Below are 15,544 nucleotides of genomic sequence, written 5' to 3'. Positions count from 1 at the left end.
ATTATACAACGCACCTCCAGGAATATCGGTTAGAAGCGTCCATATAGCGAGACCCATACATTATACATGCGTTTTCCTATAATCGTATATACATCTAATGGGATCTTTTGAAACATCTGAAGTACCATCTTGATCGACCCCAATGCGTTTGCGCATTGTAGAATAGAGGGAATACTATCCAAGGAGATGCCGCCTTATTGATCATCCGAGTAGAGGTGGGACATTATGGCACATTCTCATTTCCCATGGCATGAATTATTAAACCGCGCGACGTGTATTTCTTTCTATCAACTGACAAACTGCGAGGTCAGGTCGTATCAACCCCGTATCGGCGGAGGCTTGCAGATTGATTCGTTCACCCTTTGTCGATCTAATGGATTTTCCGTTATGCGTGAACGTAATTAAGAGCGCCAGTTGCCAGTTGCCGTATCATTGGTTGAATGTTCTGCCATTGTGGCAGATATTGGCGGTTTTTAAACCGGAAAACGCATGCAAAACAGCGGTTACAATGAACAGAGAATCAATGCATAATGAAAGGTGTGGTATTGCAAGCTCAGTAGTAGATCTACCACGTTGGCAGGCAGTGGATCGGTTGTCAAATTGATGAGGAAATCGCAAGGGTTTGAGGGCGGCATATACTCTACCGCAAACTGACATTCCTGGAAAGCGGTTGTTTTGTAACCACAGTTTGGACTAACATGAGTGATATGCAATGCAGGAATTTAAGAGTGGAAAATATTCAGTTAAATAATTTTTTAATTATATTTTTAATATATGTTTGCATTGAGAGCTGCAGACAGATGTACACATTGTTTCGACCTGCAGCTCTCATTGACTATAATGACTTTTTTGCGGATATAATATTTGCGCATTGTTTGCAGCTGCCGGCAATGCATTGGCGGCGCTGTAAGGCTTCTGTAACTGACCTTAAGCGGCTAATAACCTTGATTACTGCTCTTTCGCTCGGCGTGATGGTTGGTTTTTCGTTTCGATCGTTAAAATCTACCCACATACCGGCGCAGGAAACAGGCGAGAGTCAAGAAGTAATTGCTTCGGGCGTGGACTCAACATCGGCAAGACCTGCTGCAGCTGCTGAGATTTGGAACCCCGCCGAGAACGACAGCTATTACATACAGGTTACGCATGACATACCGCTCTCCTCTTGGCTTCGGAAACCGGAGGCAGAAGAAGGTGGGGAAATTGAATGCCGCATCTACCCCCCACGGCAACGATACTTTGGGGGTTCTGGGAAGTTTCGGCACCTGCCAATTGCTTTCGCAAAATACGGCGCAGAGTCTCGTGCGATGCCAGCGTGCGCCGTTGGATCGCTGATCGTCCCCTGGGCCACAGAGCACCAGAGCGTTTGGATGGTTTTCGTCGTTAAAACGGCGCCGAGGAACTTCGACCGCAGAATGGTGATACGGAAAACGTGGGGGTCGATCGAAGCTTTGAGGGGAAAACGGTTCCTGGTGTTGTTCGTTGTGGGACGGACGGGGTCGGAAGAAGAAGAGGAAGCGTTGAAGCGGGAGAACGCCGCGTTCGGAGATTTGCTACAATGCGATTTTGAAGACAATTACCGAAATCTGCCGGTTAAGGTAAGTTGGTTTGTGGGAAGTGGAATTGCAGTAACTCAATAGAGGATACGAAAGCATAAATTGTTTGCTGCGAAATTTGTTTCTTAACTTTTTCGCATACGCTTTTCAATGACTTCTGTAAACTTAATCATTTGCTATCTGTGACATCTGTGTTTTCGCAAGATTTTTCATGGCTGTTTATCAAGTTAATAAAATCCCCGTTGATAATTGTGGAACTCTATAGACATTTCTAAGCGTTTTAATGTAACTTATGCATTCATCAGTTCGCTGCTTATATACTTAAAACCTGTACTGGCATTTTGTCAATCATGAAACAGGAACACAAAAGCCATGCTATCGCTCAGGTTTTATCGGCAATGCGATACATGCTGGAGGTTCATTTTGAATCAGAATTCTACACAGTCACCGACGATGATTGCGTCATGCATATGACCAACATTGTAACGTTCTTCGACCGAGCAGCTGATCGTGGAGTGATGTATTGTGGATTTCTCTACGATAAAAACCTAAAGACGATCCGAAATAAACGAAGCAAATGGTAAGATGCTAATTTATCAAAGATCCTTCAGTAAAAAGTAAACTTTTACGTGGAAAAAACGTTGCCAAGAAAGTATTATGTGTGGATTGGCGATCCCACAATTGTCATCACTTTTGCAAATTTCCTTTCGCTTAGAATGTGCGAATAGGTGTTCGGCCTTAGAACCCATCAGAGCCATTCCGACAGATAGTTTTCGATTTTTTAAAAGTCTCATTAATCATTGGATTAATAATTTAAAGATGGCAGGCTTTTAGGCGACGTGTCGGAAATGGATGCCACAGCGCTAAATCTGTTGTCCTTAATGCCTTTAATCTCGTCACAAATGAGTGCGATTACGGATCTAAAACCAACAAAAATCCCGCAAACCCAACAAGCATATCGATTACCTATTATTCCTCAAGGCAATCAATAAAATTCTGATACATTAAGTGGTTGCGTTTCAGGCGAATAAATGTTACGACGTACGATCAGACGTACTACCCCACGTTTTGTCACGGCGGTATGTGGACGGTTACACGATTGCTCATGCGCGACATATACTGTATGTCTGAAGTGACAAACCGCAATAACTTTCATTTGGAAGACGTTTACATAACCGGTGAGTGGGTAGTTTTGTTTCAAGATTGTCGCAATATTTCTTTGGCAAAATAGATGTACATGTGCTACTGCTGGGTTGCATTGAATTCAATATTGCTTTATAGTAATAACACAACCACAAAGTAAATTAGGTCTTACCACCGTATGGAGCATAACTGTTATCATGTTTCATTGTTTTACGTTTAGTCGTTTACCAGTAAAATATCATTTGTATGTAGAACTAGCAAATCGTTAAAACACGGCATTACAACGCAGGCATACTGCGCGCTAAACTGGGACAGCAAAACGACAACATTCAGCCGGCTCTGACAAGAAGCGGAAGGAAGTTCGAGCTGATGTACTATCCTTGGGACGAAACGACGCGCGTTACTCTCAAAATGGAGTCACGATGGCGGCGCTGGAACCGAACCCTCCCTTGGGACCACAGACAAATGGACGCCTATGCGCCAAGCGTCCTGACGCGCACGGAGCTTTGGAACGACGAACTGATAACTGAACTCCAGAGGAAATGGAGTTCCATCAACGGCGAAAGGACATGAGTTTATTTGTTATGTTTCAAAGCCTGCCAATGTGCAATACATTTTGTTGACATATTTTAATAAAAGTTATACAAAAATCTGGAAATTTTAGCTGTTCAGTGTTTTTTTTCACTCGTAAAGCCACTAAATTATTCAACTAGTTATATTTAAAGCTGGATCTCAATCAATATTCATTAAAAACTCGGATTTTATTCAACATGGCGGTATCGAGGAAAATCTTTTTGAAAAGGGCAATTGCACGATGCAAGTAGCAAAACTTTTTGAAAAACAACAGTTGAACAAGTTTTGAAGTTTATAACTGGAATACGAGGTTTTCATATGTCAGATGCATTTTACGATGTTTATTATTAATACGAAGAAAGTCGTACTTCCCTGTTTGATTAAAATCATTATTCAGCTTAAGATTCTGTGGCGTATATTTTATGGTTGGACAATTTAAAGATAACAGTAACATAAATATTAAATGTGTCAGATATTTTATTCTGGTGCAAAAACATAGTTAATTACACGGAGTAGAATTGCCAAAGCTAATATGCAAATCATTCGAACACTGTGTTCGAAAAGCCCAACAGTGTTCGAAACGTTTGCTATGATTAGCATATTAGCTTTGGCATTTCTACTCTGTGTATTTTTCGCTGTTCGTCATTACTACGAATAACATCGTTGTCCTCCCCGTTTAGACAAACATCGGCTTTTTTAACGATTTAGTTGTTTCCCCTTCCAGATTGGGATGCGTAAAATAATTGTTAGGGTTGAGATACATGTGGTCATATTCGTATCTTACTCGCGGGAACAGAGTAAAATAATCGATTTTAACTGGGCTGTCAGGTTACTTAACCGTGCAGGTTCGTAGAACGAATCATAACCAATAAAAGAGGTTTGGAGTTCATCTTGCTCGCACGAAGTGATGCAATTCCACTATCGCACTCTTAACACGTGTCAAATGGCTACCGGTATATAACCTGCACCCGATTTTCCTAAACTGGCGGTGCCGACCCTGTTGGGTTCACACGACGAACTCGCAAAGAGTTCACAAGTGTTACACAAAATACAACACTTGGCTGTATTGTTTCACACACTAAGCCTAACGGGCAATTCCTATTCCATTGAAATAACTAAAAATTGGATGATTGTCAACATAAAGAGTCCAGGATTTAAGTCAATTCAGTGGGTTGGCGAACGAAAACGTTTTGTGGACTTTGCAATTGACCTAAACGTGTGGTAACATTTTTCGCGGCCCTCACAAAAATCTTCGATGCTCAGTAATTGGAAAGCATTGCGCTATAGACCATTTAAATTTAAGACAAACTCACTTTGCTTATTATATCGTTTCCGACAGTCAAATCTAGGTTATGCAGTCTAACAGGTTCAAAAATCCATGTTATGGTGTCTAATACCTGTTTTGACTGGTAAAAAAAGTCCTTACTGGTTTTGGCAGGTTATGTAGAAACGACAGGAATCAACGTATAACTTATGTGTGGATTGTAGGGTTGAAGTGAGATCACTTGCAAGGCCTTTTTATTGATGATATCATTCAGTATCGATCATGCATAGCATAGACGGAAGGTCACAGGGTGGGATGTCATTAGCCGTGGGTGATCATGACCTCAAGGGCGTTTTTCCCCAGGTGCACGTGGATAACTTCAGTTGTTATCTTAGATATGAATACGAGACTTTAGAGAGATCTTACTTTTTTAGAAGGTTATACACAAGTGTGATGCCAATTGAGTTTTACCAATTAGCATGACTGCTACGCTTTTACGATTTAACGGCACTTGGACGCAAGTTGTAACTTTGTACACAACGTACACCTTTTCGGCAAGCTCCATACAAATCGTGAAACAGCAGTAACCTTTGCACGAAGTAAACGGAGCAGTACAATGTGCGTTCAAACACGTTCACTGTCATTTAGTTTTAGACCGCCGGGTGATTTCATTTTATGAGTTTCATGCCCGACAAATTGCTAACGAGTTCGCGACCGCCGTACTGAAATTTCCGGGAAATGAGGGCTGGGTTGAGTGGTGTGATGTATACGCGAGTGAAGTGAGAACTGGTTGTCCGCATAACATCAGAGCGGGGTAAACAAACCGCGTATGCTTCAAAGCGGGAAAAAGTCCCTTTGCACCTCTATACGTGAATTCAGTAGCTAGAGTTAGGACAGCATTACAGCGTTAACCATGCTAATAACCTAATATGTTGAATATTATGTACAGATGTGCAGCAGGATTCATGCGGTGACACGTTGCATAGTGGTATTGAATTTAATTCGTAATATATATGTTGAAGCGCGTTCAAAAGCCTGAACGACGGCATTTCCAGACGCGGGAAAATACATAAATCATTGATGCATGGATGGAGACAAAAGCTGCAACCTTACGTATCGTTTTAGCGTCCTACACAGAAATGCGCTTATTTTGTTACCGTCACACGAGAAGAATGTTTTCGGCAAGGCTGAGATTAGTGTTTCTGGGTGTAGCATGCATTATGCATGCTTCTTCGTCCGCGATTAAATTAGAGGTCGTGTTTAAACGATTTCGGGTGGCATTAAGCCGACAAAACCACCGAGGGTCAGCGTTGCAACCAACCCTGCCACAAAAGACCGAATATGGTCAATTTAAAAGGGCCCGCAAGACGAAAGGTACAAGCAGTTAAAAGGCTGGAATCGCTTCCGCAAAGAGTTTTTGAGTGACAGGCCACGTTTGAAGCGGTTGTCAAAATTGTACTACCGTTATGCATACGTTCCATGCTTAAACTGTTAGTACCTATTACAGTCGCTTAACATACTTGTTTTAAGTAAGTAAGTTGCACAGGTCATTGTGACATCGGCGATGGCGTGGCTTTCCGCTGCAACATCACTTTTGCTTCTCCTGTCGATTCTACACCAGTCAGGTAATACTTTTTAACTTCGGACGTTTGAGACGGTATGGCATTTAAATAATATGAAACGACGAGAGTATTATATTTGGTTAATAACAAATTTGCAAGTTACACAAATAGAAACTAAAATATATCTAACTTGTATTTTGAATAATTCGCGTTCCTTGCCCAATTGGCAAGTTTTTGCACCCCGCTAATGTTTTCTGGTAAAAATTATTCCAGAAATATGCATATTTTTTATTGTCTTTTATATTTGTGTGAACGAATCTACACAAAATGATTCAATGTCATTTGGTCACACAAAACAATGAAATATACGGTTAATTTGGGATATTCTGGTAAATATATAGGTCTATTGACGTTTTGGTCGCCACATATAGAGCAATCCTTCTCCAGGATGTTACGTACAAGTGCATGGGTGTCCGAAGAAGGGGGCAATGTGGGTCATTTGACCCCTCCTGAAAATCACAGACTAGCACGGGCCCCGCCCCCACCTGAATTTTTTGCGGTGCAACTGACAACATTCGGGTAAAAATATTACAATAAGACAACAGTTATTACACCTCGGGACTGGGTGATAATATTATGCAAATACGCCCGTGCAAAGCAAACCAACCGTTCTACAACACGTCTTTACAGACGGCGACAACTTCACCATTTATGCGATATCCAAAAGACAGAAAGCATACAAAGGGGCAGAATCACAATGCACAAAAGACGGTGGTATCATGGCACGGCCATTTGGCGACAAAGCTTCGAAAATGGCCCTCCGGAGGTTTGGTACTAGGCACGGAGGCAACATCGAATACCTATCAGGTAATATAATCTGTTTGGTACAATGTATTCCGAATTAATTGAAAAAAAAAAAAATTTCTGAAAGCCTGTGAGATTTATTTTCTGAAAAATAGAGACCGTTTTCTTAATCTGTCCCCGGTTGTATTTCTACCACCGACAACAACTTGTTAGGATAGCAAGTCAATAATTTGAAACAGAAGGTTTCAGATTGAAATTATTATATACATAGAAAAATCGATTTCTCCTGCACGGGCATCCTCATGCAGTTTCTGCAAATGAAAAATTGCGTGTAAACGCACAAAGCTGTGCTGAATCTGCTATAAACGCAGAAAGAATCAAAACATCGACTGAAGCATAGAGTCTAGCAATTCAGAAAACTTAAAACATACCACAACCAAACAATCTTATGCTTGGATTTTATAGCGTGGAATAATCCACCAAACCCCAGAAGAGCTTGTCGAGGCATAAGGGTTAATACAACCGTTTGCTTTGCCGACCTGAAGCACGTACCATGCGATCTACAGCTTTACTTTGTGTGCCAGTTCTCATTCCTTGACGAAGGTACGTAATACAAGTTGTCAACTTTGTGGTGTACAGGCACATGTATAGAATGTAACAGGTCTATAACTGGCACAGTAATTACCCTATAACATGCGCAACAAGGTGCAACTGTACACACCGCGTACCAAATGCGCAAAAATATTTTCTTTCAAACCAAACAACGACTAAGCCTAATTCAATGAAGTAAAACACAACAAAAGCACTTTCTGAGCAACAACATTAGTTTTTATGAAGCATGGCTGAAGTGCGAAATAAATGTACAAAATTTCAACTGTTTAAATCTTGCTCTTGAAAGCAGAAAAGTAGTGTCACTCAGTCCTAAAAAATAATAAATCTATGTTTATAGCGACTACGTGTTCGTCCCTGAATTCAGTAATCAAGTCATATTACAACTATCAAGGTAAGGTCAAATCAAGGCGTTTGGTGAAACGATTTAGGATAAATTGCTGTTGTCCAAAATTTTGCATTGTGATAACTTTTACTACGTTTGGACACTTTCCATATAACACTCCATCGGCCGCGCTAAAAGTTCTTGCTTACAGTGTAACAAGCCGGTACACCGAAATTACATTTATTTATGGCGATATTTGCGTTGAGGAAAACATAAACAACTGCACACGGGTGAGTGTGCTCTAATTTGTAATTTATTAGCGGAAGTAATTAGCACTTTCCGACAGTGGCGCACTCGTGTTTGGGATGTAAATTGTACAAAACTGCAGCATATGTATTGGCATAACATTTAATATAATATAACATTTTCGCAGATCCTAAACTGTGTTTAAGAAGATACACTAACAGCAGTACAATTATGGAGGGTAAGTGCGTTGTAAAATATGGAATATAGTGACTGTATAAGGGGAGGTACGTTTATACTTTCTTGTGCAGAGACGTTGATCCAGCGATATCCAACGTGCGAGCCCAAGATACCGTGCAAGGACCCGGTTGACAAACGAATGTGCTATAAATGCGGAACATGTAAGACGCACAACTTATATTTGTTGTCTATATATCTGTTGTGATGCGGAAATGGGTTTGAATTATCTTACAATGCAGAACAGTGCCAGGCCTATAGGGTCGTGAATTTAAACGTTGCCGGGAGCTTGATTTTTCGCTTCGTCTAATTGGGAAAAGTGGCTGATCCAGCTTGGCTGTAATGCTTGTGAACCTTTATATTATCTATGAATAACTCGATGTGGCAAGCATGGGAAACTACGTCGATAGATTGTGATGTAAGGAGCAATTATGTTTCTGCAGGGAACAGAAGCTGCGAACGGTATTATTTACAAAGCCAGTTCTGGCTTGCGCCATCATGTGGTGGTAAATCAAAGAATTTAACGGATCAAAAATACGCCCAGTGCCTTAAAGAGTTGTATACAAACTGCACCACAAGTGGTAAGACTCACTTTTTGGACCTGTGTTTTAGAAACATTAATGAGAGTGTATAATATCAAAGTGTCCTGACAGCTTTACGGCAAACAAAGACTTAGTAGCAGATATATTCAACAACTGCTGTTCACCAATGTCTGCAGTTTTTGTGATGAATTTGTTGAAAATATTTCCTGAAATGCGAACAAACTTGTTGAAAAACACTTTTTTCCCAAAAGATTTTTTCTGTATATCTCAAACTAACATTAAACACACAATTATACAACACTCAGCTAATTGCAGCAGTCCTACATGGAATGGAACGCACATGATACTAATCAATGGGTCCATATGGAGATTGTGCAGCATGAATTGTAAGTATTGTTGCAGCATGTGGCACTCAGCATATCGCCTACAAAATTTCACACACCCTTAAATGGTAGCGTGTTTAATCAAAGCTGGCAATTCCGATTTGAAACTATGTTCACAGTTTATCTTCCATTTCAGTTACAGCGAATTATACGAATCATCGTAACCTGACGTGTGTTAAACAAGTCGTTACTACAATTGCAATACAAGAAACAACAGCAGCATACACGAACAAACTTCACACGACAATTGCAAACACAGCCAAACTACATACGACAATTGCAAACACAGCCAAACTTCACACGACAATTGCAAACACAGCCAAACTTCATACGACAATTGCAAACACAGCCAAACTACAAACGACAATTGCAAACACAGCCAAACTACAAACGACCATTACAAACACAACCAAACTCCAAACGAAAACAGTACACAACACAAACATTAGAAATATTGCGAAGACGTACACGAGCAAAATGTATACGACAGAAGCAGCAGCATACACAAACAAAAGCAACAGCACGACAGCAGGATATACAAACCAAGTTTTTACGAAATCGGCATCAACAATCTCAATCGATACAACAACCGTGATGTCGTCTGTGCAATCAACTGACGCTTCGCTTGAAACCAGTGAACTTTCTGAACCAACTACCACAGCGGAAGGTGAATAGATTTCCAACCATTTACAATCGTCATATATGCATGTTGTGAAGTGTATGAAGTGCATGAATGTTTTCATTTTTTTTCAACGCATCTGTACATGCATACAGTGTTTATGTGTGATGCATAAAATGAACAGATGTGCATTTCGACTTTTCAGAGCCGTCAACACGGTCTCTTTTTATTCAAGGAAGATTCTCGGCTTCAACTGAAAACAAAGCACTGCTGAAGTTCGATTCTTCTATTACAAAATGCGCCAACCAACCATCACTGAGCATTTGCCAAGAGAAAAGCATTAAAGTTCAAAACAGCAGTGAACTTCAAGCAGCGATCCAGGCAAAACGACCCATCGCGGTTTTCGAAAGTGCTGAGATTTTTGACATCGGCCCAGTGGGAAACCAAACGATATCGGTCGTCGCGGCGGTATCGCAACCAAGTAAAAGGTTGCTAGAGTCGTATATACCGCCATCAACGTCCCCAAGGTCAAAGAAATCGGTTCATACACGAGAGCTGCCCCTGCAAACCCTAGTTCATTTGCAAGTCGTAAGTGAAGCCGGTCAGGAAGTGTCTACCGCTGTCACGTACAAGATCCCGCTCACTGAACAAAACGTGAACACAAAGCATCTGACGTCCACACGCCACGGCCACCATGTTCGGCTAACATCAGCTACAATCAAGTGTGTCTATCTAAACACGAACACTTCCTTGTTTTCGTCCGACGGGCTGGATGTTGTTTATGATGGATTGGGTGGATACATTTGCACTTCCAACCACACTACCGTGTTCGCTGTGCTGCTGTCGCTCGTCTCTGTGTCGATTCCGGATAGTGTCGAGGTGTGTGTATATGTAATATGCATGCATGTCCAGACAGTCAGACCGTTTCACAGAAAGGTTAAACTGTATCCTGCAACCTGGTGCGAATTATAATATTCTGCATTAATCGTTAGAAAAATTTTGGTAAAATTGATTGTGTACGAAGCTTAGTTTATTACCATCTCAAAAAACACCATGACTAAAATATCACGTACCTTTTACGTCATGGGAATTATTAATTTCGGTTCATGGTTAAGGAAAAAATATACAACTCAACCACACCGTTAACATTCGTGTATTTAAACATCCAACGAATGGAGTTTTTAATATCAATCAAATATCGCTTGGAAGTCTTTTGCAAAATGTATTCCAGATCCTGTCTTACGTCACTGAATCGATATCACTTTTCTTCCTGTTGCTGACGCTGATCGTTTTAATAAAAGTGCGAAAAAGTCTTCGAAGTGATCGGACCGTCGTCCAAATCAATCTCTCACTCGCTCTGTTCATGCTGCACTTTTGGAACCTGATTCAAGACGGAATGCTGAGGTATCCTGCAACGTGTCGGATGACTGCAATGTTTATTCACTTTTTCCTGCTGGCATCAGGTGAGGAATAACAAAGCAAAAATTACACAAGAGCTTAAAAATAGCATTTGTTGCGGAGCCATTATAGGACAGCGACGGCCAATCTCGCCTTGATTTAAAACGTGCATGTATTTTGACTCTAGGTATAACGTTTCTTCGTGGCATAGCCAACATCTCCTTCTGATGTTTGTCATCATAAGATTCCTGACTATACGCCTACGCGTGCCACCTTATATGTAACGTTTATCCTACGTCAATTACACCAATACTTTCCTGTTCAGCTTTCTGGATGCTGTTGGAAGGAGTCACACTCGTGACCAAAACCATGGACAGTGCCATGCACCAAGGATCGACTCGTAAACTCACCATCATACGACTCCTTGTTGGTTGGGGCATACCGGCACTTATTGTGATCATTACAGCTGCAGCAGCCTTTTCATCAGAGAGCTACATGAGTAGAAATCCCGATTTGCTAACATCGTCCCTAAGGAACATCAACTTGTACAGTCGATGTTGGCTCAGCACAACTTCGGGTGTGCTTCTCGGTGGAGTGATCGTGCCGGTGATTGTTACGTTAGTGCTGAACTGTCTGATTCTCGTTCGCATGTCCTGGTTTGTGTACCGAATGAGCAAGCAAGCGGAGGGATTCAGGCCCAGCGCACAACGCGAGCATGGCGCGATGGAAAACGCCGATCATATCAAGGCCACGTTTAAGGCGACAATGCTGCTCCTCCCAGTACTTGGAGTGCCATGGATATTCGGATTTTTCTCAGGTTGGTTAAACAGGGGGTGTGAAAACGTTTTTGCCTCCTAGGGGGCAAAATTATTTGCAAAATTTACAGGGGGTTTAATGTGACATGTGGGTGTATATGGTGGACAAAGATAGTTAACGCTACATTTTTACGTATACGATAATATGTATAGAAAGTAACAGAAAAGTTGAAATACTAGCACTGGAATCGCATTTAACTGCAATACGAACAGTATGCTATTATGGTGGGCCAGAATAAAAGACTTAATTGACTGAATTTTGCTGTAGTTAGCTCCTTATGTTCTAGATTTTCGAACAATTGCAAAACAGCCACTTGCTACAAGATTCTAATATGTCTACAAATCTATTTTAGGTCCCACAGTCGCGTTCATGTACGTTAATGTGTTGATCAACGGGCTGCAGGGCTTCTTTCTGTTCGTTATTTACATTTTAATGGGAAGAGAAGTAAGAAATGCATTGATAATGCGTTTGCAACGCACGAGTTTTGGAAGCACAATCGGATCAACCAGCGGAAAACTGCAGAGAAACTACAGTACCACCCAAACCGCCGACATGTGATAGGAATTGTTGCAGGAGCGGATCCAGAATTTTTCCGTATCGGTTGCTATCCAAAACTTATCATGATCCGATTTTGAGCGCCATAGGCGAGCAGACAAATACACGGAAATGGCATGACCGAATATCACTTCATAGACAACCCTTTTGTCTGTCATTGAATTTCTTCCAATAGACTCAATTGCCCCTCCTGGATCCGCCCCAGAATCGTTGTACATTTTTACACTGTGTGGATGCATGGCTGTGTATAGATGTGGTTTAAACTCATAAATAAAAGGGAATAAAAAAACACGTCACAAACCGAAATGTCATGTTCCTGCCTTCAAACTTCACATTTGTCATTTTTATATTATATCACCTCTGAATAGGCCACAAGTAGCTTCATATGATCCAGCTTGGCTGCGGTGCCATTGCATGCCTCTTAATAAACGTTAATTCAGTTTCAATAGTAAAAGAAGTTATGAGTCATCGTGACCAATAAGGCTGGGTATTGTTGCATCAGCACAGACACAGTAAACAAGCACGGTGTTAAACAGTAAGTTTAGTGGGAGATCGACAATTATTGCGCAACGACGACATCGTATACGTACGTTGTGCGATTTGTTTAGAGTAGTTTCTTCTCCAAACACGAAAAAATGGACAAAAACTGTGTATAACGTTCCATAACACGCGTATTACTTATGGAGAACGAAAGCAAAGGATTTAGGCTTCTGACCAAAGACGAACTTATTATATATAGCTGTGCTAGCCAACATTATAGGTATAATGCTAGCCAACCCACGCATATTGTGTGAAAACATTCCATACAGACGATATACGTACCGAGGATACGCGTTAGTCACCCACCGTGCATCAATAGCATCATGTTTAGTCAACTAGTGTAACTAACAGTATAAAATCACTATGGTACACAATATGGCTGTTTGTGAACTGAACTCTTGGGTTGACATTTTCACAATTGTTATTAGGGCTTTTCAAATAATAATGGAGATAAAGTGAATATAAAGTTGAGTGCGAGTCAGCCTTACAAACGATTTTTATACAAGGGCTTATAATTGGTTTGAACATATTTGTGGGTTGAAACAACATTTACGAGTCCGGGACTACAAGATGACAACGCTTACTATTTTCGTTGTGCTGCTATCAAGTAAGGCTACATTTAAACTACACCATTGTTAACAACTTTAAATGGTTGTTTTGTTATGACAACAGCCTCCATTGTAAGCTATGGAAAGACTTACCATCATCACAAAGTGAGACTAAATGCTTTCCAAGCATGGTGCTACTGCAATTGCATGAACCAAACTTTAGCAACCGTACATGAGTATAATGACCTGCTCTCTTTCTGGAATAGCACAACAGTTTCAGCAAACGCCTTCTGGATTGGTAAGTGGACTATACTACAATAATAAAATTAACGAATTTTAAGGCATGAAAAAAGTAATAGAAACTATAATGGATGAGTGAACTATAAGCTATCCTGATAAGCTTTCGATCAATAACTGTATGGAGAGGTACTTTGTCATGCTGAATATATCGGAAAAATGTATTTCAAAAAGAATCCAGTTACATACGTTACAGAAACCATGTTGCTTATTTACGCGAAATAAATTTTTCTGTTATATATCTCTTTTCAATTATGGAATTTGTCGGTTTCGTTGTCGACATTGCTTTCATCAACTCAACGAAAATCAACTTCCAACAAAACTAAAACATGCAAAATTTCCCTGATCAAATATTTCCACGAGCCGCCCCGTTGAAATTTCCGGTTTAAATGCAATTCGAAAACTTGAACAACTTGACATTTCTTTCGAAACGGTTATTTGAAAACATTATTTGGTGAAACTATTACATAATCAAAATATTAACTGTAATAAATAAATTCACACCATTCTTTAAATTAAAAAAAACTTTAAATTAATCGTTTTCGCCGTTTGATTTACAGGTTTGTTTCGTATTCCGTTTGTTGACACATGGGTGTGGATGAATGGCGAAGGTGAAGCCACTCAACTACGAAAACCTATATCTGAAATATTGAATTGTGATTCACTTCCTCGGATTTGTTCCATCTTTAAACATATTGATTTTAATTTTCCAACAAACACAGACTCTTCGGAGGATGGTATCTGCGTTTACAAACAAAGCTGGATATTTGATGCCGATGATTGCTTTGCAAAGCATTTAGTTTTGTGTCATACTCCCGGTAAGTATCTACGTTTATGCCAAGTACCCTAGTTATAGCGACTGAAAACGAAACAGATTTGTTCCAGAAACTTCCAATGCAGAACCACGTTTTACTAGATTGAACAACCCCGATGCTGAGCATTGTGAAACGTTTTGCCTTAACAACATCTCGGAAAAAGCAGAACCTTACTGGAGTTGGTAACGAATTTCAAATAACGGTTTCACCGTGTTTTTGAGAATAAAAGTTAGCAAAAATGCACAAATGGTAAAACAACATTTCACTCATTGTGTCTCGTGTCGTAACTTCGCTATGCTGTCAGTTATAAACTACGACCTCGTTTATTTATATGAAAGGGTACAAGCGACAGTATCCTTTTCGTGCACACCATTTTTATGACCTTTTATCAGTAGTAAATTTCCCACGATAAAAATAGGAAAGTTGAATTACCTTGGAGCACATGGAGAGTTTATTGTGAAATAAAACGTCTACGAATATTCTGTTATATTCTTTGCAACTACTATTGGTAGCTTGAGGTTACATTTGTAATTTTGCGGCGAAGAACCCTTTTTACAAAAGAAGCCCATGAGCATTACAAAAAGACAGTTGGCAGCTCATATAATTGTTCAATGCGGATTGGAGATAGTTGTAGATAAATAGGATACAAGCAATTACACAAGCTTCTACATCAGTGCAGATGTTAATTGCAAACAAATGTGTCATACTACACTCACGT

General features: G+C 40.3%; 3 protein-coding genes across 3 annotated transcripts; all 3 read left to right on the top strand.

Moving 5' to 3' along the window:
* The first annotated feature begins 890 nt into the window (after positions 1–890).
* LOC145890572 (beta-1,3-galactosyltransferase 1-like) lies at positions 891–3,289 on the top strand. Its single transcript, XM_082981684.1, has 4 exons — positions 891–1,595; positions 1,940–2,133; positions 2,577–2,731; positions 2,986–3,289. The coding sequence occupies exons 1-4, from the start codon at positions 891–893 to the stop codon at positions 3,267–3,269; spliced, it is 1,338 nt and encodes a 445-aa protein (XP_082837810.1). The 3' UTR covers positions 3,270–3,289.
* Positions 3,290–6,039: 2,750 nt separating this feature from the next.
* Positions 6,040–12,821, top strand: LOC145890564 (uncharacterized). Its single transcript, XM_082981676.1, has 13 exons — positions 6,040–6,158; positions 6,786–6,962; positions 7,365–7,502; positions 7,849–7,902; positions 8,267–8,317; positions 8,388–8,477; positions 8,757–8,894; positions 9,161–9,241; positions 9,375–9,905; positions 10,093–10,736; positions 11,089–11,320; positions 11,581–12,072; positions 12,424–12,821. The coding sequence occupies exons 1-13, from the start codon at positions 6,098–6,100 to the stop codon at positions 12,627–12,629; spliced, it is 2,895 nt and encodes a 964-aa protein (XP_082837802.1). The 5' UTR covers positions 6,040–6,097; the 3' UTR covers positions 12,630–12,821.
* Positions 12,822–13,675: 854 nt separating this feature from the next.
* LOC145890388 (uncharacterized) lies at positions 13,676–15,199 on the top strand. The gene is made up of 4 exons (XM_082981379.1): positions 13,676–13,773; positions 13,839–14,012; positions 14,572–14,829; positions 14,897–15,199. Exons 1-4 carry the CDS (start codon positions 13,737–13,739, stop codon positions 15,010–15,012), a joined length of 585 nt encoding a protein of 194 aa, XP_082837505.1. The 5' UTR covers positions 13,676–13,736; the 3' UTR covers positions 15,013–15,199.
* Positions 15,200–15,544: the final 345 nt, after the last annotated feature.

The sequence above is a fragment of the Ascidia mentula genome, chromosome 2 (assembly GCF_947561715.1).
Source record: "Ascidia mentula chromosome 2, kaAscMent1.1, whole genome shotgun sequence".
Classification (NCBI taxonomy): Eukaryota; Metazoa; Chordata; class Ascidiacea; order Phlebobranchia; family Ascidiidae; genus Ascidia; species Ascidia mentula.
The sequence above is the reverse complement of the archived record's forward strand: the minus strand, read 5'-3'. Positions and strand labels throughout refer to the sequence as shown.